The 24,926-nt window shown below is 52.3% G+C and overlaps 8 protein-coding genes across 8 annotated transcripts; 3 read left to right on the top strand and 5 right to left on the bottom strand.

Moving 5' to 3' along the window:
- Positions 1-382: 382 nt before the first annotated feature.
- Positions 383-2,184, bottom strand: EsH8_I_000645 (dihydrolipoyl dehydrogenase; the record flags this gene model as incomplete). The annotated part of the gene is made up of 5 exons (XM_083268058.1): positions 383-1,000; positions 1,053-1,757; positions 1,819-1,898; positions 1,975-2,039; positions 2,123-2,184. The coding sequence occupies 5 exons, from the start codon at positions 2,182-2,184 to the stop codon at positions 383-385; spliced, it is 1,530 nt and encodes a 509-aa protein (XP_083118496.1).
- A 1,211-nt stretch (positions 2,185-3,395) lies between these two features.
- On the bottom strand, positions 3,396-5,987 carry EsH8_I_000644 (uncharacterized protein; the record flags this gene model as incomplete). The annotated part of the gene is made up of 1 exon (XM_083268057.1): positions 3,396-5,987. One exon carries the CDS (start codon positions 5,985-5,987, stop codon positions 3,396-3,398), a length of 2,592 nt encoding a protein of 863 aa, XP_083118495.1.
- A 476-nt stretch (positions 5,988-6,463) lies between these two features.
- On the top strand, positions 6,464-6,998 carry EsH8_I_000643 (signal recognition particle, SRP9/SRP14 subunit; the record flags this gene model as incomplete). The annotated part of the gene is made up of 3 exons (XM_083268056.1): positions 6,464-6,490; positions 6,563-6,641; positions 6,703-6,998. The coding sequence occupies 3 exons, from the start codon at positions 6,464-6,466 to the stop codon at positions 6,996-6,998; spliced, it is 402 nt and encodes a 133-aa protein (XP_083118494.1).
- Positions 6,999-8,914: 1,916 nt separating this feature from the next.
- EsH8_I_000642 (uncharacterized protein) lies at positions 8,915-12,383 on the bottom strand (the record flags this gene model as incomplete). Its single annotated transcript, XM_083268055.1, has 9 exons — positions 8,915-9,202; positions 9,262-9,719; positions 9,801-9,852; positions 9,919-10,065; positions 10,129-10,222; positions 10,426-10,450; positions 10,511-10,847; positions 11,330-11,361; positions 12,380-12,383. The coding sequence occupies 9 exons, from the start codon at positions 12,381-12,383 to the stop codon at positions 8,915-8,917; spliced, it is 1,437 nt and encodes a 478-aa protein (XP_083118493.1).
- Positions 12,384-16,084: 3,701 nt separating this feature from the next.
- Positions 16,085-16,924, top strand: EsH8_I_000641 (ubiquinone biosynthesis protein COQ9; the record flags this gene model as incomplete). Its single annotated transcript, XM_083268054.1, has 2 exons — positions 16,085-16,522; positions 16,592-16,924. 2 exons carry the CDS (start codon positions 16,085-16,087, stop codon positions 16,922-16,924), a joined length of 771 nt encoding a protein of 256 aa, XP_083118492.1.
- Positions 16,925-17,233: 309 nt separating this feature from the next.
- On the bottom strand, positions 17,234-20,922 carry EsH8_I_000640 (DNA repair protein SMC6; the record flags this gene model as incomplete). The annotated part of the gene is made up of 4 exons (XM_083268053.1): positions 17,234-17,267; positions 17,321-17,421; positions 17,485-20,757; positions 20,821-20,922. The coding sequence occupies 4 exons, from the start codon at positions 20,920-20,922 to the stop codon at positions 17,234-17,236; spliced, it is 3,510 nt and encodes a 1,169-aa protein (XP_083118491.1).
- An 858-nt stretch (positions 20,923-21,780) lies between these two features.
- On the top strand, positions 21,781-23,708 carry EsH8_I_000639 (SGT1 protein-domain-containing protein; the record flags this gene model as incomplete). Its single annotated transcript, XM_083268052.1, has 2 exons — positions 21,781-22,018; positions 22,078-23,708. 2 exons carry the CDS (start codon positions 21,781-21,783, stop codon positions 23,706-23,708), a joined length of 1,869 nt encoding a protein of 622 aa, XP_083118490.1.
- Positions 23,709-23,875: 167 nt separating this feature from the next.
- On the bottom strand, positions 23,876-24,925 carry EsH8_I_000638 (uncharacterized protein; the record flags this gene model as incomplete). Its single annotated transcript, XM_083268051.1, has 1 exon — positions 23,876-24,925. The coding sequence occupies one exon, from the start codon at positions 24,923-24,925 to the stop codon at positions 23,876-23,878; it is 1,050 nt and encodes a 349-aa protein (XP_083118489.1).
- Between the last annotated feature and the right edge of the window lies 1 nt (position 24,926).

Raw genomic sequence — 24,926 nt, 5'->3', positions numbered from 1 at the left:
AACCATTTACTACTATAAAGACACTATAATATATATATAAAAAATAATATTACTTATAAGTAGTAGATTAATATATATTTTAAAAGTAACTTATAAGTTTTAATTAATATACTAATATAAAATAATTTTATACTTAAATTATAGTACTTTTTAAGTTATGTTTAGGTTATATCTTTTTATACACTGTTATAACTAGTTGTGTTCTTAGTTAGTTTGTAACTCTCTTTAGCTAGCCTAAGGCGGTGTGCTACTCTTACGAACTATTTATCCGAACGTCTATCCGCTATCCGTAAGATAATACAAAGTACATGCGTTCTCAGTCCCTACTCGTCCCAGGACGCCAAACTATCTCCCACTCCAGTCTGTAGTACCTTTCCGAACTTTACATGTGGATTGGCTTAGAGTAGGTAGCCATCGCAGCTTCCTTGAACGCCTCAGCAAGGGTCGGGTGGGCGTGGCAAGTTCGGGCAATGTCCTCGCTGGACGCGCCGTACTCGAGTGCCAGCGTAGCCTCAGCAATCATTTCGCCGGCGTTGGGTCCAATGATGTGAACTCCCAGAATCCTGTCCGTCTCGGGATCCGCCAGCATCTTGACCATACCCTCGGTGTCCAGGTTAGTCTTGGCTCTTGAGTTGGCACTGAAGGGGAAAGTGCCGACTCGGTAAGGGATGTTCTGGGACTTAAGGTCCTGTTCGCTCTGGCCAACCCACGCAACCTCAGGATGGGTGTACATGACAGAAGGGATAACGCCATAGTTGACGTGACCGTGGCCTTTCTTAATGTACTCGACAACAGCGACAGCCTCTTCCTCGGCCTTGTGTGCAAGCATGGGACCGAACGTGACGTCGCCAACGCAGCGAATGTGAGGGATCTTGGTTCGGTATTCGGAATCGATGATGACACGACCACGCTCGTCCAACTCCAGACCGATGTTCTCAAGGCCCAGTCCACCAGTGTAGGGTCTGCGACCGATGGCCACCAGAACAACATCAGCGTCAATCTACCATTGGAATCAGCAAATCTCACGACAACAACATCGCGGCAGTTCTTACGGTTTCGGGCTTGCCGCCCTTGGCAGCGTCGACATCCAGTTTGACCTTGTCGCCAGTCTTGTCGCCGCTCACCACCTTGGTGCCCGTCTTGAATGTGATGCCCTGCTTCTTCAGGATCTTCTGTGCGCTCTTGGCGATCTCGCCGTCCATTCCCGGACCACCAATCTGGTTGAGGAACTCGACAACCGTCACCTTGGTTCCCAGACGGGACCATACGGAAGCCATCTCCAAACCAATGATACCACCGCCGATAACAACCAGGGACTCGGGGATCTTGTCGAGAGACAAGGCACCGGTGCTAGTGACAACGCGCTTCTCGTCGATCTCCAGGCCAGGAAAGGGAGTGGCCTCGCTACCTGTCGCAATCAGAATGTTCTTTCCCTTGACTGAGGTCTCGCCACCGTCGTTCAGGGCAACCTTGAGCTCATTCTCGTTGACGAAAGTACCGGAGCCTTTGATGTACTCGACGCCGTTCTTCTTGAAAAGAAACTCGACACCCTTGGTCAAGCCACCCACAGCAGTGTCCTTGGCCTTCATGAATTGCTCAAGGTTCAATTTCACGTCGGAAACATCAATGCCGCGGTTCTTGGTGTCATGCTTGATGGTGTGGTAGAGATGAGAGTTGTTGAGAAGGGCCTTGGACGGGATGCAGCCAACGTTGAGGCAAGTTCCGCCCAATGTGCCTCGCTTTTCAATGCAGGCGACCTGAGGCAAGTCAGTTAGCCTGGTTCTCAGCCTGGCAATATCGAGCAAACAGGGGTTGTACCTTCAAACCCTCTTGGCCAGCCTTGATAGCCGCGACGTAGCCAGCAACGCCACCACCAATAATGACAAGGTCCTTCTCCTCTGAGAACGAAGCAGTTAGTTGCTATGCCATTGCGAATCGAAACTCCATACGAGGGTGTTTTCAAGTACTACGCACCAGAGGCCGAGGCGTACGCGCGACTCCATCTCGAGAGTTGGGAGGGAGCGATAACGGCGGGAAGACTATGTTAGAGGTCGATTAGCTCCGAACAGCCATTCGCGAGTGGTGTATTTGAAGTTGACATGGAGACCAAGGAGGGCCTTACGAGGGGTGTGTTTTGAAAGCCGACTTGGCTGCAGAGCGCGGTATCAATCGACTGGAGAGCATGATGGCTGACACCGATGGACGACTCGGTAAGATGGGAGGAACAGTTGGAAGGGGGAGAAAAAGGTCGAGGAGAAAGGAAGACGGAAAAAGATGCACCGGGATGAACGACGATTCGCAGGAGAGTGGCCGGGATGGATGGATGTATGGGTTTGGACGGGTCAAGTCAATGTTGGGCAAGCTTCGGATCGAATTGGAGCTCCCGCTCGGTCATGGGGCTTGAATTTTTCGAGGGGCGTTTTGCGGGCGCCTGGGGTGGAATAATCGGCCGCCGCTTTTGGGGTGTTGGGATGACTGAATTGCTGCCCTTTGCTATCCCGCACAAACATGAAGTAGATTTAGGGACTTGGATTCCTCCGTGGCCCATCGGGAGCGTAAGGCACCTCTGATCTTCGATTTTTAAAGCGGCACTTTCCTTTACCATGCACTTACCCCAGCGTCTCAATGCTCATGGTTATTAACGGTAGGTGGCTCAGTGTAATGCGTAATATTTCATAAGCCAGTTCGAAAAGCAGCAACGGGTCTGGCAACTTCCGGCGCGTAAGGATACATGTGGTATATTATGCATACCCCCCCGTGTGCGTTTCCTTCTCCAACGGCGCCCCCTAGCAGGAGGACTCCCCCAACGTTCCGGTGTCCTTCCCGTCATCTTCCGCGTTGAGGCGACATTAGCCATTAAGCACCGGCCGTCGGTCTCTTGCCGCCAGCTTGCCTCGCCTTCAACCTATGATTTTTCTGGCTCATCGTTTGCCGTTTACTTGACAACGTTAAAACTCATGATGTCCTTCGTCTGTTCATACTCGCAGTGAATAACCCCATCGACAATGTCTGTCCCGGGCGTTATCCTATTTTCTGCAAGCTAGATCTGTAATCACATTTGCGAAGCCCCGGAATGCTTGGGCAAGAGCCTCGATCGGTGTTAGTCCCCTGCATCACTCGCCACCCAGCAGTAAGGACATTTTCATTTCATTTTCACTGGCCACCGAGGCTTGGAACCAGAGGTCATCCGTCAACAGAAGAGTTCGGCTATGTCGGGCTAAATCATGGTATACCAATTGACCCATTGGCATCTACAAGACAATGGTGGTATGGCCATTATGCACCACGATTATGTGCAGGATTGCCAATGCTGAAACATTACGTATCGATACTCATGATTTGCGATCATGTAGGTAGTCTCTTGGTATTCTAATGTGTCTGCTGATTCCGTACATCTATGCTACGTCGTCTAGTGCTGGCCTCTGAAGCAACGCTTCGACAACCTTGCACGCTTGCTTGACCTTCTTCGTGTCCTTTTTACCCTCGACCAAGTCTGTGTCCCGCACCTTTTTGCGTAAGAAATAGCCCACGCTCCGTGCAAGCTCGGGGGTCAACCCATTACCAAATGGCATAATAAGGGCCTGTTCCAAACTCTTGTTCTTGACCCGACTGCACTCCTGGAGCACTGTTATGAGCATAACCTCGACGAACAAGCTCGTTGTCTCCTTGACGTAGGCTAGGTTGAGAGGCTTGAGAATCCCAAGGCCAACTGAACCGTCCGAGACCAGGCTTCCCACCATTTTGGCAGTGTTTATCAGCCGGCGATTATCTGTCGCCTCCTCGTCTTCCTCTTCAGGCTCCTCACCGAACAAGGGCTCGCCGAGCCTCCGAAACAACGTCCAAAGGGTATCCTGGAATGCATACTTGACTCTAGAGTCGCTGCAAAACTTCCTTGCCACGAGTGTGTAGTAAGGGTTATAGTGTTGTTGCGCTCCTGCGCATTGAACGAGCACGTTAGGTATCTCGCGCCGGTTGAACTTATTCAGTCTCAACTTCACAATTCGCATGTATGCGTCCTGGTAGTCGGCCGCTGCCACGAGAGCGATGAAGATGGCCCGTCGTACATCCGTATTCATGCCTTGCTCTCGAGCAAGCTGGGCATAGTCAGGTGTGACCAAATCGTTCGCGTCCGCAACCGTCACGCCGTCATCCTCGTTGTTGTCGTTTCCATTGCCCCTCTCGCCAGGTCCAGCTTCAAAATTCTCTTGCTTTGTTTCCTGAGCATCCAAACCTGCCCAGCTGGCGCCGACTAGCCACCACTTGCCAGTCTTATCCGCATTTTCGATGTCTCTCAACCCGATGCGCAGAGGCTCTGTTGCTTTAAGCTTCTGTGTGTCAAGTGACCCTAAGACTTTCCTCATGCGTGTTACGTGCTCATTTAGAATGACCAGATCCTGCGCGCCAGCCTTGAGCTTGTTGTTTTTGAGGTCACTGATAGTCTCAATCATGAACCTTGTGCGAACTGTAAGATTGCGCTCGCCAATCTTGGCAACTGCTGGGCGAATCAAACTGACAATATCTTTCAGCGCCAACGGGTCGTCCTTTCGCAATTGGGGGCCTGCTGCTCGCACGATTCGCAGTAATAATTCCGCGTTCAGCTCCGAGAGATCGCCAAGAAGAACTCGAACGAAATCGAACATGAGGTTGCTACTGATGACGCGGAAGATGTACATCTCTGCTAGCACCGTAATCAAGTTCGACGTTTCTTTGGTGGGTATCCGTTGCTCTTTGGCAGTGGTCATCGCCTTCTCCCTTTCCTCTTGGAACCGTTCCACAGACGTTGTGAGAAAATGTGCCGCAAAATCGACACCGATAACCTTGTACAAGGCAGCAATGAACCCGGCGGAAAGAACAAGCAACGTATCGGGTTTACTTGTGGGATCGCAGATCTGGGCCATCAATAGACCGGTCAAGATGTTGTTGGTATGGCCTCTCGGATGATCTTGATAGATTTTCTCGATCTCACTGACAATGGAGGTCATGTTTGCTTCGGTAACTCTGTTGACAGGGCCTTGCAGCTTCCTGCGAATTTGAGCCTCCAAATCTGCATCGCCACCTGACCTGGTACGCAGTGACGGCGGGATATACTTTGGAAGTTGGGTACCAGCTGCCACTGGTGGTAAATAGGGATTTTCCCTGACGCGCTTGGAGGCCCGTGAACTTTCCTCTTCCAATTCGAAGCCTTGGAAGGAAGAATGGTCATCTGAAGCATCATCGCCCTCTCCTTCAATGGACATGCCGGCATCGTCGTCATCCTCATCCTCAGTGAAACCATCCTCATCGCCAAATATCTCGTCGCCTGTATGTTCCGAGCTATCATCGTCGTCATCAAACCCAGCACTCTCCGAGTTATGTCCGGCCTTGGTGTGCTCGCCAGTAGCCTTCCTTCGCTTTTGCGCAAGCCATTCGTCAGCCTCGCTCTTCATCCTGCGACCCCCTTCATCTGGGTCACTGGCTTCGTCCAAATCACCCAGCAGATCATCCAGCCCATCATCCTTGAAAGCCTTGGGCAGCGATTTCCGGCCTTTCTTCAACCCTAGCTTTCGCTCAAGTTGCTCAATTTCGGCGTCATCCTTGGCTAACTTCTCCCGAGCGGCACGTGATGGTTGTTTCGACGCTGGGGGTGAGTGTGGTGTGTCCTCTTCTTCGTCTTCGTCAAAAATATCTCGCTTACGCTTCTTCAAAGCTGATTTTACGGGTTCGCGTGGTGTAAGTGGCTTTTTCAGAATGCTGGAAGGATCTTCTTCGTCATCGTCGCCCTCGCGGTGTACGGCTACGCGACTGTGAATTTGCCCAGGAAAATTCTTCTGCGCTGTTGTATGGCGTTGCTTCTTCGACTGCCTCTCAGCTTTCCGGCGATCCTTTCGGTTTTGCTCCTGGCTCTTCCATCGACCGCGGGACTTGGAGGCGTTGGGTGGCTCTGGTGCGCCTATCTCCCTGAGGAGTTGCGTAGGTAAGGCGAGGGGTTTTGGAGGCTTTGGAGGCATCTTGTTTCGCTAAGGTTGGAGGGTACGAGATACCAGTAGTGCTTGAAGCTGGAAACAGAAGCCTCGATGGGGGAAGGGCTCTAAAGAGCTTCAAAAAGTCGGATATGTAGAAGTGGGATACTGCATTTGTATCAAAAGCCTTCCGCCAGGGTCTGCATCGCGGGAAACTTTTTAGTGGGTCACTTGATCGATCAGATGTCATGGCACTCACGGCGGGGAACGAGCGCCAGGGCACCTGCCAGGTTGCCACAAGGCCCTCAACCACCTTTTAGGTAGGTAGGTACCTTAGGTAAGGTACCTAAACTGAGGTATCTCGACATCTGCGGGGCTCTTTAACGTACCAACACACATGGTGTGGCCGCACCTCAACTCGATCTCCTTCTCGTCTATTTTGTTATGGAACAGCTCGTCACCTAGCGGCCGCGCAGTTCATTGGATTCTAGTCTCCTATATTTAGTCCGTGGGCCCTTTCAACCATGGCCAGCCACCTCAGTCACGACGAGGTAAGCTATATCTGTCGCATTCCATTTGCCAGTCGCTCTCTTTGTTGCTTTGCTAACCAAATGTTGATGTAGTTTTTCGGCAAGCTGGTCGAGCTTTTCGAGCAGCGCAAGGGAAAGGGGCATGGCTCGATCTTCCTCGTCCAAAAACGATGTACGACAACTCATTACCGCTCTTAGCAGCCGTACTATTGAATGTTGACCATTGCGTCTAGTTTCCTACGAGCAAGACCTACTGTCGCCGACGACCGACGATCCATTTACTGACCTCCACCCGGTAAAACCGCTGCCTGTCCTCATACGCGCGACCAACGGCAAGTCGAAGAAGCACAGGGATTCCAAGATCAAGTTGTCAACTGTAGTAGAACCCGACGCCTTGGAAGGCTTCTACACTCGCTATGCCGACATTTGCAAGTCAGGCATGGCGTCACTGAAACCTAGAGATCGGAGTAAGAAGAAAGCCAAAGCCAGAAAGAAGAAGGGAGGGGCTGTCACTACCGCTGTGTCCTGACGACTCAGCAATGACCGATTTTTTTCTTTTGGCAGCATTCAAACATGGAGTGTACAGTACGGACAGGTCACGTTCTAGCCGGCACGCTCGTTCATAGGAAGTATCCTAGGAACCACTCACGTCCAAGCCCGCGGATGGATAGGCATAGGTCACTACTGGCTTTTGACTCGGAGACACAACTTTCAACTTTGGATCAAGGGCAAGCATGGTTTTCGCACCACACAATGGCTCGTGGCCATGCCCTCGTTGCATGAGGGCCATGGACGATGGACCGTAGCTTCATAGGAAGGGTTATACACCCAGGGCAAGAACCTTCCTTCAGTCTCCTTATGATGACTTGTCCGTATTCGCCATTGTCGCTGTATTTTTGGTTCTGCGGTACTTTAATCTGCTGGCTACTCTTGGACGTATCTCATTGTATGAACGATTACTGAACAGTGTTACGGCCCCTTGATGAACCTGGATATGCGCCTTGGTACACAACACTCCCGAGAGCGTCTATGATTTGCGTACACGCTTCGCACTCGCTTGGCCTGGGCCTTTTGATGCCACCAACGTACATGCACAGACTCTCTGCGCACTTGGACATTGGATCATTGCTCTCACAACTTGCCAATTTCTTACGCCTCTGCCACCGCGTCGAGCATAATGTACACCGGTAAAAATGGAGTTCGCACATTGAGCAGTGAGTTAAAATCGGTGTCGGCAACAAATGCCAAGTATCTGAATTTTGATCCGAGTTTTGGACCACTCCAATGTGCTGGAGGAACTATTCCGGTATATATATCTGGCACGCGTGGCTTAAAGAAACAGTTAGCCTAGTTTGGTAGGGAGCGTTGGTGGCACAATCGTCAGCTATCCTACAGGAGCTGTTTTGTATTGCTCTTGGTGTGATGCTGTGAGTTGACAATGTGTCAGTCTTGCTTACCGAGAGACGAATCATGTAGTTACACATAACCGGAACAAACTTGAAGCCTAGTAAATTTTTGTTTCATTCCATCAACTTCTACAAAACAATCATTTGAACGCCATAGCCTAGCCTTATCGGCTGCAAGACGCAATCCCAGACATTACTGCCGAAGTAAAAGTACAAGCCTGTTTGCCTGCCAGAGATGCCCGCCTTTTCACACCTGACGGTACACGGACAACGGTTAAGTGGATCAAGGGATTGCGCGCTGCCTCCGACCCTCACTGCACCGCCCGCTCACTCATTGATGGCCATCCAGCTACGCTGCCGAGACATGAAGGAAGTCACCGTCAACCACAAAGCTGGGAGGGATGCCATCTGTTCTCCGTACCTGTCCTACGATCACGACCTCGCCGTGACCCGGCCCAGTTCATCATCTCCCGCAGCCACCGTTGTACGCGCGAAGTTCGGGTGCTATTTGAAGTACATTCTAGGCGGAGTCCTCTGAATCACCTCTCGCCTGGCTAGGCTTGGAAAGAACCCAAGACATGCGTCCTTCCCAATGGACAAATTTTGTGAAAGTCCGCATCAAGCGCCGAGACGAAAGCTGTGTCAGGAGTATCTGTCTGAAATGACGGTACTACCAAGGCCAAAAGGACCATCCTAACTGATAACAACAACACTACATAATGAGTCGTCTCGAGTTGATCCACGAATTTGGTGTGCAACCAGTCGTGACCCAGTCCATCCCGCCTTGAAGACCCGAAACGCATTTTGAAAAGAGAGGTTTTGCCGTTATGAAACTGAAAGACAACTGAAAAAAAGAGTGTAAACTGTCGTATGAAGCGAGTACAAGAACAATTTGTCGGCTGTCAAATGTGCATTTGCCGTATTGAGCGATCCGAGTATAGGCTAGTGCAGTGCGGAGATGCTGAACTGAGCCTTGTCGAGTCAATCGAATGTGACCACTGCCATAAGCAGCGCACTGTTCGCTAGATTGGGTCCGCCCTCACATGATCTGATCTTGCGTCAAACCTGCGTGGGCATCGGTCTCCATGCTGTCACCGCCGCCTGCCGCATTGAGGTATCTGACATAGCTTAGACCCAATGGTCGGCCACCGTACTGGTAACCCTGGAATTTGGCAATCGCGGTTTCCGCAGTTTCTCCAGAATCGAAGCGAACCACGCCCGTTCCGCGGGATCTCCCGCTTGGCTCATATTGTATCTCTGCCTGCTCAACCTTTCCAATGGTCGTGAAAAGTTCGACGAGATCCTCGTTGCTTGTGGACCAAGGAAGCTTAGACGCGTCAGTATACCAAGTCGGTCTATCACGGAGAATTGACGCATCAAACTCACATTTCGCACGTAGATAGTCTCGCTGCGGTCAGTTCCAGCAGTGGCAAAGTCGGTAAAGGGGTTAGGAGGGACGGATGGAGCGTTGCCAGCGTCGAAGCCGCCACCAGCGCCGCCACCACCACCAACACCAACACCAACACCGCCGAAACCTCCACGACCATAGCCACCAGCGCCGAAGCCACCACGGCCGCCGCCAAAACCGCCTCGGCCGTAACCACCGCCGAAGCCGCCTCGCATACCACCAAAACCGCCTCGGCCTCCGAAGCCCATGGGACCTCCTGCGCCGGCGAATCTGTCTTCACGTACTTCAAGTAGACGACCTTGCCAGTCGTAACCGTTGAACTGCTGGATCGCATTGCGGGCATCGTCGGGGTTCTCAAAAACCACAATTCCGGATCCCTTAGGGCGGCCGTCAGGTCCTAGATGAACATCGGCGCGGATGACGACTCCGTTTCGGGCTATTGCTTTATGGTAAGCCAACAATCACCCGGGAGGTGCCAAATGCATCACGTGTAAAGGAAATTGGATATTCAACTTACCAGCTTGTCTGAAAAGGTCCTTCAAATCCTGCCAGCCCACAGTGTAAGGAAGCTAAAGTCTCTGGTTAGTCGATGTCGGCCAGCTCCACAATGCTGTCGAGGACGGGGAGTAACAAACGTTGGCCACATAGATCTGACGGCTACCAGAGGCGTTGTAGCCACCTCCACCGCCGCCGCCGCCGAACCCACCAGGGTTCATTCCACCGCCAACAAAACCACCGCGGTTGGCTGTGGCACCGATGAAACGAGGCTCAGCCTCGCGGTCCTGGAAAGCGGAGTCAGCTCATTTTCCGAGTCGAATTACATGTGCCGATTTTCTTCCACTTACTTCACGAACGTATACAAGTCGACCCATGAGGTTCTGATTGCTGAGCGTTGCCACAGCGTTCTGGGCTTGCTCCCGCGTCGCATATTCCACAATTCTGAGCAACTGTTAGCAACAGAACGTGTCCTGTGACGAAGAATTGAAGGCTTACCCGCATCCCTACATAGACCCGTGGACACACGTCCCAACCCGTCAATCCAACGATTCCATCAATAGCCAGAGGGAAGAGACCACAAAAGAAAACCAGCCATAGACTACGTGTAGACGCCCACCTTCGACATTCCGTTTGGAAGTAATAACACGTCGGCGAAGAGAACCTCTCCAGCTAAAACAAATGCTGTTAGCGTCCCTCTTTACAGCATCCATGAAGGGTTGCTGCACTCACCCTGTCGCATAAAGTCCTTGAGATGATGCCACTTCACATCGTAAGAAAGGTTGCCGACATAGACGCGGCGGTCCTGTTGCGACGTGTCCCTAATGTTGCTCATCATTTGCTCTCGGGCAGCTGCACGCTCCTCGTACGATCGGTGTTGCGGTGCCCCTCCGTACCCAGTGCTAGATCCTCCAGACGGAGCGCCGGTTCCAGTCATGGGGGAACGATCTCTCCTTCCGCGGTACTCGTCTCTACTACGGGATCGGCTCCGAGGAGAAAAGGACCGACGTCTCGATGCGCGGTTGGGACTGCGTGAACGTCCACGTCGAGGGGATCGAGATCTCTCCCGCTGTCGCAAGTTAGCGCTGAACGTCGCCATTGACCGAGGCCTGCAGCACAGAGAAACGGCCCAATGTCATGGCCCGAGGCAAGCTGACTGTCACTCGACGTCAAAGAAATGACCAGAGTCACGGGAATTGTTGGGGGCAAGGTAGTGCTGCCGTGGCAGTGTGGGGTGGCGCTGTGCATGAAGAAGGTGCACCCGGAGGGCTGACGAAGGCAGGTGTGGCCACAAGGCCTTTTGACCAAAGAGTCGAGGGGTTGGTTGCTGTCGCGGAAAGCGGCTAAGGAAAGCGCAAGGAAAAAGAAAGCAGCTACTGAAGCCGCTGAGCGACAAGGCAGCGCGGCGCAACGGGTAACGTAGGAGGAAGAGCTGTGCAGAGAGACACAAGCACTGGTACGGGCGGGGGATAATGACCAAGGTACGATGATAACACCGGAAGGGAAGAGCTGTTTTGAGGTGGGTAAAAGAGGGAAAGGGGGTGATCTTACACTCGCAGGTCGATAGGTGTCGCCGGAGTCAGCTAGGAGAAGTTGGGTTAGTTGAAGATCAGAAATTCAATCAACACTGAAAAGAAAAGTGTCTGCGAGAAGAAAGCAAGAGAACACGGAGAGTCGAGCCAGGCAGACGGGAGGAGGGTACCAGCGGTGATATTTGGATAGTTGTAGGGTGGGCAGCAAAGAGGGACGAGGGGGTGCGTAGGAAGGTGGTGGAGAAGGAGCGGAAGGACATGCAGCTAAGGTATGGTACCCAGGCAAGGTAGGTACGGTACTCTGTAGAGGAGGGGTGGAAAGGATGAGGAGGGGAGGGGGAGCAAGGAAGGGAGGGGTGAATGGTAGAGGGGGAGAGGAGGCGGGGGGGCCGTCGAGCATTTGTATGTACGGTAGGGAAGGTATGGAGTATCTGTCCATGTATGCAATGTATGGCATGAATGGTTGGGCGGTTGGAGGGATGTCCGCATGTGTCCCATCTCAGGTATGTGTGTACGCATTGTACATGGGCATGTACGTGCGTGTGCGCGCGCAATGTTTGGCAGGACAGGACAGGATAGGAGTAGATGCTAAGAAGATGCTGACTGAAGAAGCCGGGAAAATTGCTCATCAGAGCCACGGATAGGTTGGATCCAGTCCAATCCAGTCCAACCAACCCGAGGCAACGTCACGCCGTGCTACTAGAGAAGCATGAAGGGAGGCGTAAGGACAGCCCAGCCCACCACTTCAGAGAAAGCAGACAGGACAGTGTTGTGAGGGAGATTGGAGGGGACGGTAAATATACCTATGACGGACAACAGCTGTACAACAATGGGAAGCAGATGATAATAGACAGAAAGGCAAGAAGTACGGCAAAGGTAAGGCAGGGCAAGGAAGGTGAGGTTGCGGTATTGTGGAGGAAATGCGGGAAGGCAACAAACGGCGTCGACGAGGACAAGCACCAGAAGCTGGCAGGGAACAAGCCAGACAAGATGACGGGGAGAGACCATCTGGACAACGAGCTGGAACGAGATAGAGAACGAGGTAGAGAAGAAAGACCCGATGACTTACCCATGGCGATTGACGACTCGCGTGCCTCAAGGGGAACGGGAAGAAAATTGACTGGCAGCTCAAGGCGTGGTGCTGCAATGTGATGCGATGCGCTGCTGGTGCTGGTACTGCTATGGTGTGCTGTGATGCGATACGAAGAGATGTGACGCGCGCGCGCGTTGCAGTCCGGATCAGATACGTGAGGTAATGTAAGGCAGAGAGATGGGGAGCGAGGCAAGGTAAGGTGAGGTAAGGTAAGGCAGGCAAGGCGCAAAACAAGCAGCCGCAACGGACAGGCGTCAACGGGTGGTGCGGGTGCGGGTGCGGGTGTGGTTGGTGTATGGTTGGTTGTGTGTGTGTGTGTGTGTGTGTGTGTGTGTGTGTGTGTGTGTGTGTGTGTGTGGGCGGCGAAACGAAACGGAACGGAAAGAGATGACACGAATTGGATCGGAACAACCTCAGCGACGCGGCATGAATCAGCTGTGGTACGCGCGGTGGGGAGTGGGGGGGCTGCCGGTGCCTGGTGACGGTACCGAAGCTGGTGGATCTGACAATTGCTGATCAGACGGATTGATTGGTGTCGATGCTGAAGCTACACTACCTGATGATGAGAATTCGATTGTGGTCAGGAACGGATGGGACGGTTCATAGAGGACCGTTTCGTGCATTACCCAGCTAAGGTAAGGAGAGGTAGAAGCCGGGCGGGAGCATGAGCACGGCGGAGACGAGGCGAGGCGAAGCAAGGTAAGGCGAGGCAAAGCAAGAACGAAAAAAAAAAAAAAAAAAAAAAAGGACAGGGCAAGGCGTCGCAGACACAACGCGACCTGGCGCAACTGCTGCCAATCGCAAGCTGCTACACGACTGGTGAGAAAGCGCCAGGCATCTGAGGCAGCAGCTCCCCCCAACGCAAGGCACGTCCCATCATACCCGTCCTGTCCTGTCCTGTCATCCGTCGCTGCCCGTAGCTCCTATCATGGTCCGTGCATGCGTCCCTCAAAAGAGTATCCCACATGGCTCCCTCCCGGGTCTAAAATTGATTGGCTATCGCTGAGCTTCTAGTGGAGAAAAACTGCAGGAAATGTGAACAGGCACACCGGATGGCGGAGCTCGACTAGCATCGGATGACGAATTGGAACACATAACATCCATTGTGGGTGGCATCACCTACTATGTACAATACCATACCTACAGGACGACATATGTATGCGCCCCTTTAAGGTAAAGGCAAGGCAAGGACCTACCTGACAATTGGAGTATGTGTCTGAGCACCCTAGGCAAGACTAAGACTTGGAGAAGATGAAAGGGCACACCAAGACAGGGCTTTCGCAAGCTGACATGAGGCAGGTCTATCATGCACAGTACAAACATGGCTTATATGCGTCTTGAGCAATTCAGTGTGCATTACCATCTCCCCCGACCTGACTTCACCTATCGCACATCTCCACTTTCTCCGTGCTTCCAGAGTCTCAAAGCAGGGTTCCCCCTCTGTTCTTCGAGTATGTACTTGCACATTTTCTGCCTCCATTGCAACCTCTTATACAAGGCACACATGTACGGATGCTTGTGTAGGTACTGGTGGGTCCAGGGTAGGCTACTCCCTGCCCACAACCTTGAGGGTCGCACCGGCGGTTTGTCAGTCCGATAGCACGCTCGCTTCGATCCTCGCCGCATAAGGTACACCTACCTGTACTAGATATCAAGGTAAACTTGTGTCGTTTCTTCAAGACCATCTCGCTCCCGGGACCTCACCTAGCCAGCAAACAGTTGTACAGACCCCTGACTGTGACTGAACTCCCATCCAGCCCTGGATAGACCGACTGCCCGGGGCGGTCGCAAGAACCCTGAGGTCCCCCGAGCTCCCTGTTGGTGGGCTTTTTATTATTATTTTTATTATTCTTCTTACATGAACCTTTCTGGCCTGAGTCCGGCATATTTGTACCAATTCGTCACGGTCCTAGTTTTATATTTACCCAACGGTTTCACCAAGGTTACTGGCCAAGGGTTGTTCGTTGCATACTAGTGTAAGCAGATTGCTTTGTCTTGTCCTCTCTTCCCCTGTCTCATCTCAACTACGCCAGACTGGAGGACCAACTATGGCTATTTAAGAATTACCGACAACCACACACGTGCTAACTCAAGTCTTGTGGCCAGCCCGTTCACTACTAGGTAGGTTGCTTCTGCCTCGCACAATAGAGTACCTAGGCCGAGTTCCACAAGACTCCTCATCTCTATGTCGGCCTCACCTCCGTTACGCCCATTTGGTTCCCACCAGCTCCCTACCACCGTATTCGCTACTTATGCAAGCATCTGCATCTGGCCTGCAGGGAGAGGGGCTAACCGGTGGATTGGCACGCCGTCGTGCTCTTTTCGAAGCTAGAAGAGCAGCCGCTATGGCCGGTGGCCAATCAGGCCATGCCCATGGCTCCGAGGAGTATACAGCACCGATGACCTGTCTTATTCTTGCGCCGTCCTCGCCGTCGACGAAGGTACCTTGTCTTGACATGTCCTGGGTCGCCCAGTTGCGCGTCATGTCGCTATCAGGCTTTGAAAGAAACACCCCGGCCGCGCCAGTTGACTCCCAACACCATTTCATGCCGTGCCCAATCATCCGGTGGCTGGTTCCCCAACCATTCTGACGCCCTTCAAAAACAATGTCTGTCATAGTCTACAAAGCACATGCGTTCCGCGATGGGGAGGATCTAGACAACGAGAGCATGGCAGATCGCATAACTCGCACAAAGTTGTAAAGTTGCGTTGCCGACACGGCCCATGGTGTGCCAGCCACACCAATATAGGCACCACCATATGATAGGAAGGCGTGTGACGCGGATCTAATGCTGCCTTTGTGCCAAAATGACAACGGCGGCTAAGCGGGTGGGGGATTCCTCTGAAGATCAGCCGAGACGCTAGATCACGACACAAGAGCAATGAGAACCAAAACGGGGGCGCAAGGGATGATGAGCAACTTGTGACCACAGCATACGACGTGGAGTTCTCTCGGGTGGGCATTAAGGTAAGCAAGCCAAGGATAACGACCACGGGTTACTTGAGCGCAGCCTGCTCTTATTTTGCCTATTTGGGTCGTGGTACAGCATCGCACCAGCGGTTTTCAGCGCGTATTCGTAGCTCGCATGATACCATTTAGAGGTATGTCCAATCATGGCCTCCTGCTTCTGGCAAGGTACATTGATGTTGATGCTGTGGAACGCGAGGCCAGAATTTGAGGCAGCCCTTAATTGTTCCTTTAGGGTATATTATAGGAAACCTCAGCCAACTGGGCTCATAAAAGCCCAGTAGATAACCGAATCACGGCATGATATCCCGTTGTGATTGCACGAGGTACCGCAAAAGGCCATGAATGATAGTATCTAACTTTCTTGTGACGACCTGAAGTCCTCTACGCCTGGTATGTCATTGAAAAGCACACCTATGTCGGCCCCCACCAACACAGTGAACTAAGGTGGCCATTTTGCGCCAGATGGACCCGCTAGCTATCTTCTGTTAGTGACAGCTCAGGGCAGCTTGATCCCTGAAACCGCCCTGAAGAAATTGGATTAGGCGACGCGGAACCATCCGCGATTGGAACCATTTCAGCCTTGCCGCTATTCGGGAACATTGAATTCAAAGACCAGGCGGGAAAAAAATTCCCCCCTAACAATCAGCCGACATCGTTCCGCCACCACCAAGTTGTAACCTACCTCCGCCGAACCATCTGCAGCCCAAGCCATGTCCGTTTCCTGCCGCCCAGTTGCCAGGTTGGCCATTCGTCCCTTGCGCCAGTGTCCGAGGGCCTTCTTGGCTGACCTCCGAACAAACCGGGCGTACCACTCCTATGACCATCCAGACCTGACGTCGTCGTTCCATCCCCACGAGAAGACAATCCTGTCCGCTGCGTACAAGCATGTACCTCAGCATGGCTTCTCACGCAAGGCCCTCACACTCGGCGCAAAGGATGCCGGATACCTCGATATTAGCACCAGCGTCCTGCCGGACGGCCCCTTCAGCTTGATCCGCTACCATCTCGTCACGAGGCGAGAGGGTCTAGCTGCCAAGAGCAAAAATATCTTCGGGGAGAGTTCGGAAGCTAGCGTTAGCGACAAAGTGGAAAGGCTCACATGGGAGCGGCTGCAGGGAAATGAGGCTATCGTCGATCGGTGGCAAGAGGTAGTACAACTCGTATTCAGTGCTGCGTTAGTCGAGGCAAATGATGGTGCTAACGATTTGGTGTAACAGGCGTTGGCGATCATGGCTCAGCCAAGCTATGCACCTGCTTCAATCAAGGAGCTAGCCAAGCTGACTGACGAGATCTGGTTCCTTTCCGGCGATACCTCTGTTGACCCTTCGTGGTACACCAAGCGCGCGAGCTTATCCATGATATACGCCTCCAGCGAGCTGTTTATGACCAACGATAAATCGATCGGCTTCCAGGACACCAGGGAGTTCCTTCGGCGGAGACTGAACGAGGTTAAGGAAGCTGATGGCCTTCTAGGTTCTGTGGGACAATGGGTTGGCTTCACGGCCAGCGCGGGGATCAATGTCTTGAGGAGCAAGGGCCTCAGGATCTAAAGGAGGCTTTGAATTGACGGCCTATGTAGAGGGGGGTTCTGCGGCCGGCTCCCACAACACATTCCGCTGTATCATAATGTTTTACCATGTACACTCCATTGTATACTAACAATGTCCTGGCATGCCTACCCTTCCATTATGCCGGCAGTTACGTTCCAATCAATGATTTAAACGAGCTGTTGATTATGATACTCAAAGGTGTTTTGCTGAAACGCCCTTACCGTAATAACCATACCTTTGCATTGTTTCCAAAAGCGTCACGCTTAACGCCAGTAGAGTGTAAAATGCAAAACACACCCAGCGATAGCATCAGATCAAAGTTCGCTGGCGCGGATCGGTCAGACTGTGAAATGAGTTAGCTTGGCATCCACACAAGGACCACAGGGTCGGACTAACCGGATTATCTTGACGTCCTTGTCGAGTGAGGCCCGGCCTTCGATCGCATTCGGTGTGATCATGATGTACTGACGTGACACAGAGCGTCGAGCGGCAGTAACCTATTGAAAGGGAAGTTGTGATTAGCGCAGAAATGCAACCAACACGACCTGGACGTGACTTACAAGCATGTTTGTGCTAATGGTACGGTTGACATTGTCCATGAAGACGTCAAACTCGTCCAAGCATCGCAGAGGCGAGCCCATGGCCTCCCAAATAGCCAGCAGCATACAAATCGATGAAAACGACTTTTCTCCTCCTGACAACGTCTTTGTGCTCCGACCAGCAGCGCCCTTTCTGGTCTCATCTGGTTCCACAAAAAGTTGCAGCCTCCGTTGCGGGTGGTCGATGGCAAGCTTGCCCCTGAATCCTCGTTCACTCAGGAGATATTGGAAACAGATCCGAGCCCGCGCTGAAATGTGCCGCTGGAATAGCCGCCACCTGTTTAGTCGGTCCTCCAAGTTTAGTTTGCCAGCCGCTTGTTCCTCCTGTTGGCCTTTGTACAATTGCTGTGCAGCTTCATAGGCAGCTTCTGCCCTGGCAGCCCGTTCCCTGATCTCCTCGTCCGATGCTCCCAGTTTCTGGGCCCGCTTCTCCAGCTGTTGATGGATAGCAGCATACTTGGTTTCAATGCTCTTGTGCGTCTCGCCCTCCTCAATGTACACACGTTGTGGTGCCTTCTCCATGGCTTGCTGAGTGAAATTAGCCACAATTTCAGCTTGTTCATCGCGCTTCGCCTCCACACGTTCCTTTTCCAGACAGGCGTCGTCCCTGTCTTGGAACGCGCGGTTCTTCTCGAGGACTGCGATCTTCCGCAAGTCTTCAGCCTTCTGAATCGCAGCTTGTAATTTGTTTAAGTGAGCATGAAAATCTTTCATTCTACCCTTGTCCTCGGCAAGTGTCTTCTTGCACGCTTCACATCTCTTGTTAAGCTCCTCTTGTCGAAGCCGCATTTCGCCATACTGCGTGCCATGGTGTTCTCGCTCGGCCTTGATTTTCTCCAACTCTTCCCTGAGCGATATAAGCCGGCTATCTGCACCTTCGTATTGATCGAGCTCCGCAGATATGTTCTCAATTCTGGCCTGAACTCTAAGTAGCTGTCGTTCCAGTGACTGACTCTGTTGCTCTTGAGTTGCCAGGGCCGTTTTGCATTTTGAGAGTACCTGATCTAGTTCTCGTCGCTTCATCTCAATCGAGCGCAAGTCGCCGCGCAGATGAGCCAACGATTCATTTGCCAGGCTGATCTGAGTTTCGTCGTCGGACTTCATCCTCGGCGCTCTGGGGAAAGGATTTATGGTTCCTTGATTGAAGCCTGCGCCGCCGCCTGATCGAGACATGCGAACTCCGTAGCCATGCTTGCCGTTGCCATCGTGAAGTGAAATGCAAGCTTGCACATTTGGCGGCGGCGAATCGCCCATCATGACATCCTCTGCCTTTGTCCTTTCTCGTATTAGGACAATCTTGTCGATGGTATGGGCCACGATAAGCTGACTGCGAACCCAGTCGTTGTCAATCTTGAGTACCCTGAGAATGGTGTCGAATCCCAGATCTGGCTCCCTTAGTTTGATGTTGGGTGGCAATCGTTTGCCGATGATGATAGGAGGGGTTCGGGTCATGTTTACCTGCTGCATCAGTCTGGCCAGGCGTTGTTGGTCTCTCTTGTTTGACACAAGGAAACCGTCCAGAGTCGCCCCGAAGACTGTCTCTAGAATTGACGACCACTCAGGCTGGGTCAGTTGGACATGGGCCCCGATAGGCCCAACTGGCTTTTCCTCGAAACCGTTGTCGCGCTCGATGGCTTGGAGGAGAAGGGGAATTTTCCTGTCATAGGCGGCCCAGACGGACCCTTTGTTTTGCTCCAGGCTGCGTAAACGCGACTCGGCTGAGGAAATCTCTGCCCTCTTTCTATCAAGCTCGGCTCTACCGCCCTGTACAGCATTCTGTGCAACATTCAGCTCAGCTCTGAGTTGCGGCAGTCTGTCATTCTCTTGATTGATTTGTTCTTTGATCCCGCTTTCTTCCGACTTTGCCTCATTCAACAGGCTCTCCTGTTCTTGGCGAGCACTGCCAGCACCAGCACCCAGGCGCTGCTCTTCGGCATGGATCTTAGTTTCGAACTCCGCCACCTCCTGCCCAACGTTCTTGAGACGTTGCTGGACATCTCTGAGTTGGTGATGTATGTCGGTGACTGCCTGCTTGGCTTCTTGATACGCTCCTTCGGCGACGTCAATGCCTTCCTGAATTGCACCACCTTCCTGAGACTCATTCTCTGCCGCTGCCCTAGCACGCTCCAGCTGCTCATCGCGCTGCGCCAAAGCCTGTGACTTCTGCTCAATGTTTGCTGCAGCGTGACTGATCACCCCTTGCAAAGTGGCGATTTTGTCGTTGTGCTTCGTCAGCAAGTCTTCCTGTTCTGCCACTTGAGACCAGTAGAGCTGGTTCCGAAGACGACGATACGTTCTCCTCATCTCTTCGTTCCTCTGGGCAATGTCTTTAAGCTTCTGCGCCTCCGAATTCTCTCTCTTGGCACGGCGGACATGCTCCTCTAGGTTCGGCAGCTTTGCTTCGTGGCTTTCGAGTATTTCTGTGAGTAGCTTGTAGTCGTTGTCGAGCTGTTCAAGCTGCACGCCGCGCACAAAAAACTTGTACTTCATGGAGGGCGATGAAGAGTTCAAGAACTGACGTGCATTGTCTTGAGACAGAACGTTCAAGGGGTTGTCGACCTGCAGTGCCCAATATTCCGAAATTTCATCGACGTCGACCTTTTTGGTGGAAATGATCTTGCCCATCGCGCTTTTAAGTTTGAAGCCGCTGGCGCCAGCCCTGGAGAAGTGACGCTCGACTCTAATGGTTTCGCCGTAAATATCAGGTTGATAGGCATCAATGCCTTGATTCTTGATTCTAACGATGATGACTGAGTTGTCTCTGCCTTCCTTGATGAAACTCTTAAGACTTCCACCTCGGTTGGTAGAACTGGCCTTGCCACCAAGACACAGAGTAAGGGCAGTCAGCACAGCACTCTTGCCGCTTCCGTTCTCGCCGACGATGAAGTTGATCAAGGGACCCAGCTCAACATAAAGTCGCTCGTGGCACATAAAATTAATGCACTCGACACTCTCTATGATGCCGTTCTCAGCGGCATGGTTGTCGCCGATGCGTTGTGGGCGACTCTTGATTTTCTGTGTGGCGCGTTGGTCGTCTTGATCCTCGTACTGCAAATGCCTGAAGCCATCATCGCGGGCAATCTCGTATTGCGTCCGGGGTGGAGAGTCACGGCCCGGTCGTTCGTCTTCGTCACCATTGTCATCTGTGACGTCGCTATCTGAATTGGTGTTCTGTTCTCTTTGGACGGTTGTCTGTTTGGGTTGGGCGGAGTACGACAGTCGAGCTCTTTTCAACTAAATAACCGAGACTTATTAGATGCATGCATTTCAGTTAGGGCAATAGGACACTTGACTTACAGACACGTCCTGGCTGAGATGTGACCTTGCCTCCTGGATATCGAATACCTCCTCGGCGCCGCCTGATTGCAGAGCCGCATGCGACCTTTTGAAAGGAGCCATGACGGAATAACAGTTCTGAATATGCGCTTATGATCCCGCTTGTCTCCGAATAGCAATTTGGCAGGCTGTTGAACCACGATAGACGTCAAAGAAGGCCGGCGCTGAAGGTATCTCTGGCTGCATACGGCGGCTTCGTGTGAGCGACGCGATGACAGATGACAAGGATACGCGACCGTGCGATAATCCATGGTGGGGTTGGCCTGGCTGGTCGAGCACTTAACGCGCACAGTGCTGTGTTAGGCAGGGAACCGCCACCAACCAGAGGTCCGGCCGGTACCTTGAGCTATGAAATGTACCTGCAGATTGTGAAAACGCCTGGAGGAAAGCAAGCCCCCTGATGGAACTTGCAACTAAACAAGGCATACCTTGGGCGCTAATTGACTATGGCAAAAGCCTCTGGTTGTCGAGTGGGCAGGTACTGGCTGGGCAAGGTAGGTTACGTTCTGTCTTAATACCCTATGCTTCGACTGGGGAGGGCCACACAAATGACGAAAACCGATAAGTGTTCATGGTCACGTGCCGATCGCCAGTGCCAGCTACAACTCCCAGAAGGTTACCCTTTGGTAAATCCGTCGAAAGCGCCGGCGAGACCACTTCATCTGATGTTAAGTCGCCACAGTTGAATTTAATGACCTTGACATGAGGCGGAGCCATCCTAAACGGCTTCATATTATGTCCCGTTGAGTTCATTTGAGGCAGACGGTATACCCCTCTCCAACTAAAATTGGCCATGACTGCGACAGAGCTTCAAGTTTGCCAAGATCCAGTCCAAGTGGATTCTACAACGCCGCATATCCCAATTCACAACTATTTCCAAGCCCATCCCTACCCCAAGTACATAGACATTGACCCGCGGCCATGGCCGAGTCACAGCAGGGAGGGGATAAAAGCACCGGCAACGTCGAAAACACTCTCCAGGAAAACTGTGTCGAGTACTGCATCTTTCTGATTGACCCTAAGGCCCCGAGTGACCCGAGGAGGCAGCTCTCGAGACTTGAAGACCTGCGTAAATCAGCCCTACAGCTCACAACCCGACTGACGGGCGGCTACATTTGGCAGAGAGGCTCATTCAACCTTGAGGTTGTAACTGTGCAAGGTCAGTTAGAAACGCTCAGGCGTTCGAACAAAGACATATAGCGACTAACACATGAATAGGCCTCACCTACTTGCGCGGAACAACCGACTATGGAGATTCCGTCGAGGACGAGTGGCTGATAGTCTACATTCTTAGAGAGTTCTCCAAATCTCATCCTGCGGCCTGGGTTCGCGTCTTCGACGCCGACGGCGAGTTTCTCCTCGTGGAAGCAGCCAATGTTCTTCCAAGGTGGCTGAGTCCTGAAATCGATCAAAACCGGGTATGGATCAACAATGGCCGCCTCCGAATCATCCCGCAAACTCCGGGCACGCATCTCAAAGCAAGCCTACTTACACCACCAGACGCCGTAGACGTGATCAGATCGAATGCCGGCTCTCTTATACACTCGGAATTCATAGAAGCTGAAGCATTCTATCGTCTCGAAAAGTACCCCGGCCAGATTCAAAAGTCGCTACACCATTCGCTTGTGACGATCCCACGAAGACTAGCCTTCGTCCTCCATCAGATACCCAAGGCTGTCGCCCCGGCTGTAGATGCATTCTACCTCCGTGATGCATTGGATCTGAAGGATCTTCTTTCCAGAAACAATGCCCTTCAGTTCCCTCCGAGCGATCTTGTCACGCTCAGTGTAAAATTCACCAAGGTGTTATTCGCTCAACTGAGATCTCAGCGGTTCGAGCCACCCACGCCATGGGCCGAGCATACCCAACAAGCAAAGGGCACCGAGCGGTCTCGCATCGAGATGGGCATGAAACTTGCCTGCGGATTTGAAATTATGCTGAATAATATCGACAAGACCGACAGCCGTGAGGCCCGAGAAGCAGGCATCATTGTCGAGGACCTCAAAGCGGACGGAGACTCAGTGCTGCCCAAGGACGGCGAAATCAGTACCTGGGAAGACTCTCTTCGGGAAGACGACGAATCGTGGATGGATATCAATTATGAAGATTTTGAGAAAGAACTGTCCGGGCGCCAGGAAGGAAGCCGTGTCGGGTCGAGTGCCGGCTTTGGGGATGCTACAACACAGGCAGACTTGCGCAAGATTGTCTCCCGCTTCGAGGCTTTCTTGAACGACGAAACCGCAGGTCTCGACGGAGCTGAAGTCGATGAGATGGATGTTGACGATGATGACGATGAAGACAGTGGGGATGACATGGAAGATGAAGACGAAGACAAGGAGGTGAGCTTTGATGAGGTGGAATTTTCTCGTCTGATGAGAGAAATGATGGGGCTTGCACCAACAAAGCCTTTGATACCTTCAGAGTCGGGCAGAACAACTACAACGGTGGACCAGGTTACATGTCCAGGGCAGGCGGAAGACGCCGATGAAGAACCCAATGATGAAGAGCTTCGGAAGCTCACTGCTCAGCTAGAGGCAGAGCTTAAGGAGTACGGAGCTCTGAATCTGGCCCCGCCGCGGGATAAAACATCTACGCTCGAGGGCAAGGGAAAAGAGAATGTCTCGGTCGGCGGAAGGGACATGGAGGGCAGGGGAGATAATGAGGAAGACGGGGAAGACGAGGAGGACGGCGAGGTTGACATCGATTACAACTTAGCCAAGAACCTACTCGAGAGCTTCAAGGGGCAAGCAGGCATGCCAGGTCCGACTGGTAATATTCTAGGCATGATGGGACTGCACCTCCCGCGAGATGAAGACAATAGCAATACTGCGAATGGCATGCATGAATGAAGCCAGGCAGTCGAAGGTCATGGTCAAGTAACACCAACGGGCTCTCATTGGAACAACCTTAACGCCTCTGAAGGCAAAACGACCGCACATCAAGCTTTTACATACATAAAACATACATGTCTTTAAAAGGCTTCGTTCATCGTATGTCATTAGTTAACACGTAATGATTAATCGTCTTTTACGCCGCTCTTGGATCGCTTTGCTGGACTCAATTCGCCGCTTGGCCTTCTCCCTCTCAGACTTCCGGCATCGTCCAGCGCATCCAATTGGGTCAGAATGTGGTTCAGCCTCTTCCGTGCTTCTAGTTCGAGCCCGGCGCTATCTTTCTGCGGCCGGAAGAACCCCCTAGCGATATAAGTGACGGTGTGGTAGCAATCATAGAGAAGAAGCCTGACGTGAGCCCTCTCCTTGTCTTCAATCGTGTCCGAGGAGAATACCTCGGCGATGGCGCTTTGGGTATCCGAGCCGCCATTGAACCCCGCAAGGAACTCGCTGCTGGGATCGCGACCAAAGGTGATGGCAAACAGCGGATCCCCAAAGACAAAATTGCTCCAATCCTTCATTCCAGCCACCATAATACCGTCCCGATGATGAACAGCGGCTGTTTCATCATCTCCCGACTCAGACTCGGTCATATCTTTGCCTTCATCTTCACTGACCACGTTGCTGCTTGTCTGGGGAATATCGACTGGTCCATCGTTTCGCCTGCTGGGCGCTGATGTAGCACCGGTCCGATGGGATTTTCTTCGTGCAAGTACGTTGACATCTTTTCCGGCATCAACAGCCACCAAACGAGGTGTTTTCACGCCATCCAGCGTATGTTGGAAACGTTTGAAGTGCCGGCGGATTGCACCATATCCCAACATGACCTGCATATCCTCTCCATCACGGAGAACGGCTTCCAACATAGAGTGGAAGGCTGTCGCCCAAGACTGAACCCCTTTTGACTCCAACAGTCTAGCGTTCACATCCCGCTGTGCCGGCTTGGTCGGATCGGCGACGGTATGTGGTGCGGCTGAAGGAAGGACGGCAAAGGCGGGACCGAATCTTCCTGTCGGCGACACCAGCTTGCACAATTGCCGATAAAACTGTCCAATTTGAAAATCAATCGTTCTGCGTTCTGGGGGAGTGAGTGGCGGGTCGAGTTCCGAGATCGGCGTGCCATTTGTTGGTTCCAAGAGATTGTATTCGAGACCTAGTTCGTTCGATGCGGCCATA

This window comes from Colletotrichum jinshuiense, chromosome 1, assembly GCF_051148585.1.
Source record: "Colletotrichum jinshuiense chromosome 1, complete sequence".
Classification (NCBI taxonomy): domain Eukaryota; kingdom Fungi; phylum Ascomycota; class Sordariomycetes; order Glomerellales; family Glomerellaceae; genus Colletotrichum; species Colletotrichum jinshuiense.
The sequence above is the reverse complement of the archived record's forward strand: the minus strand, read 5'-3'. Positions and strand labels throughout refer to the sequence as shown.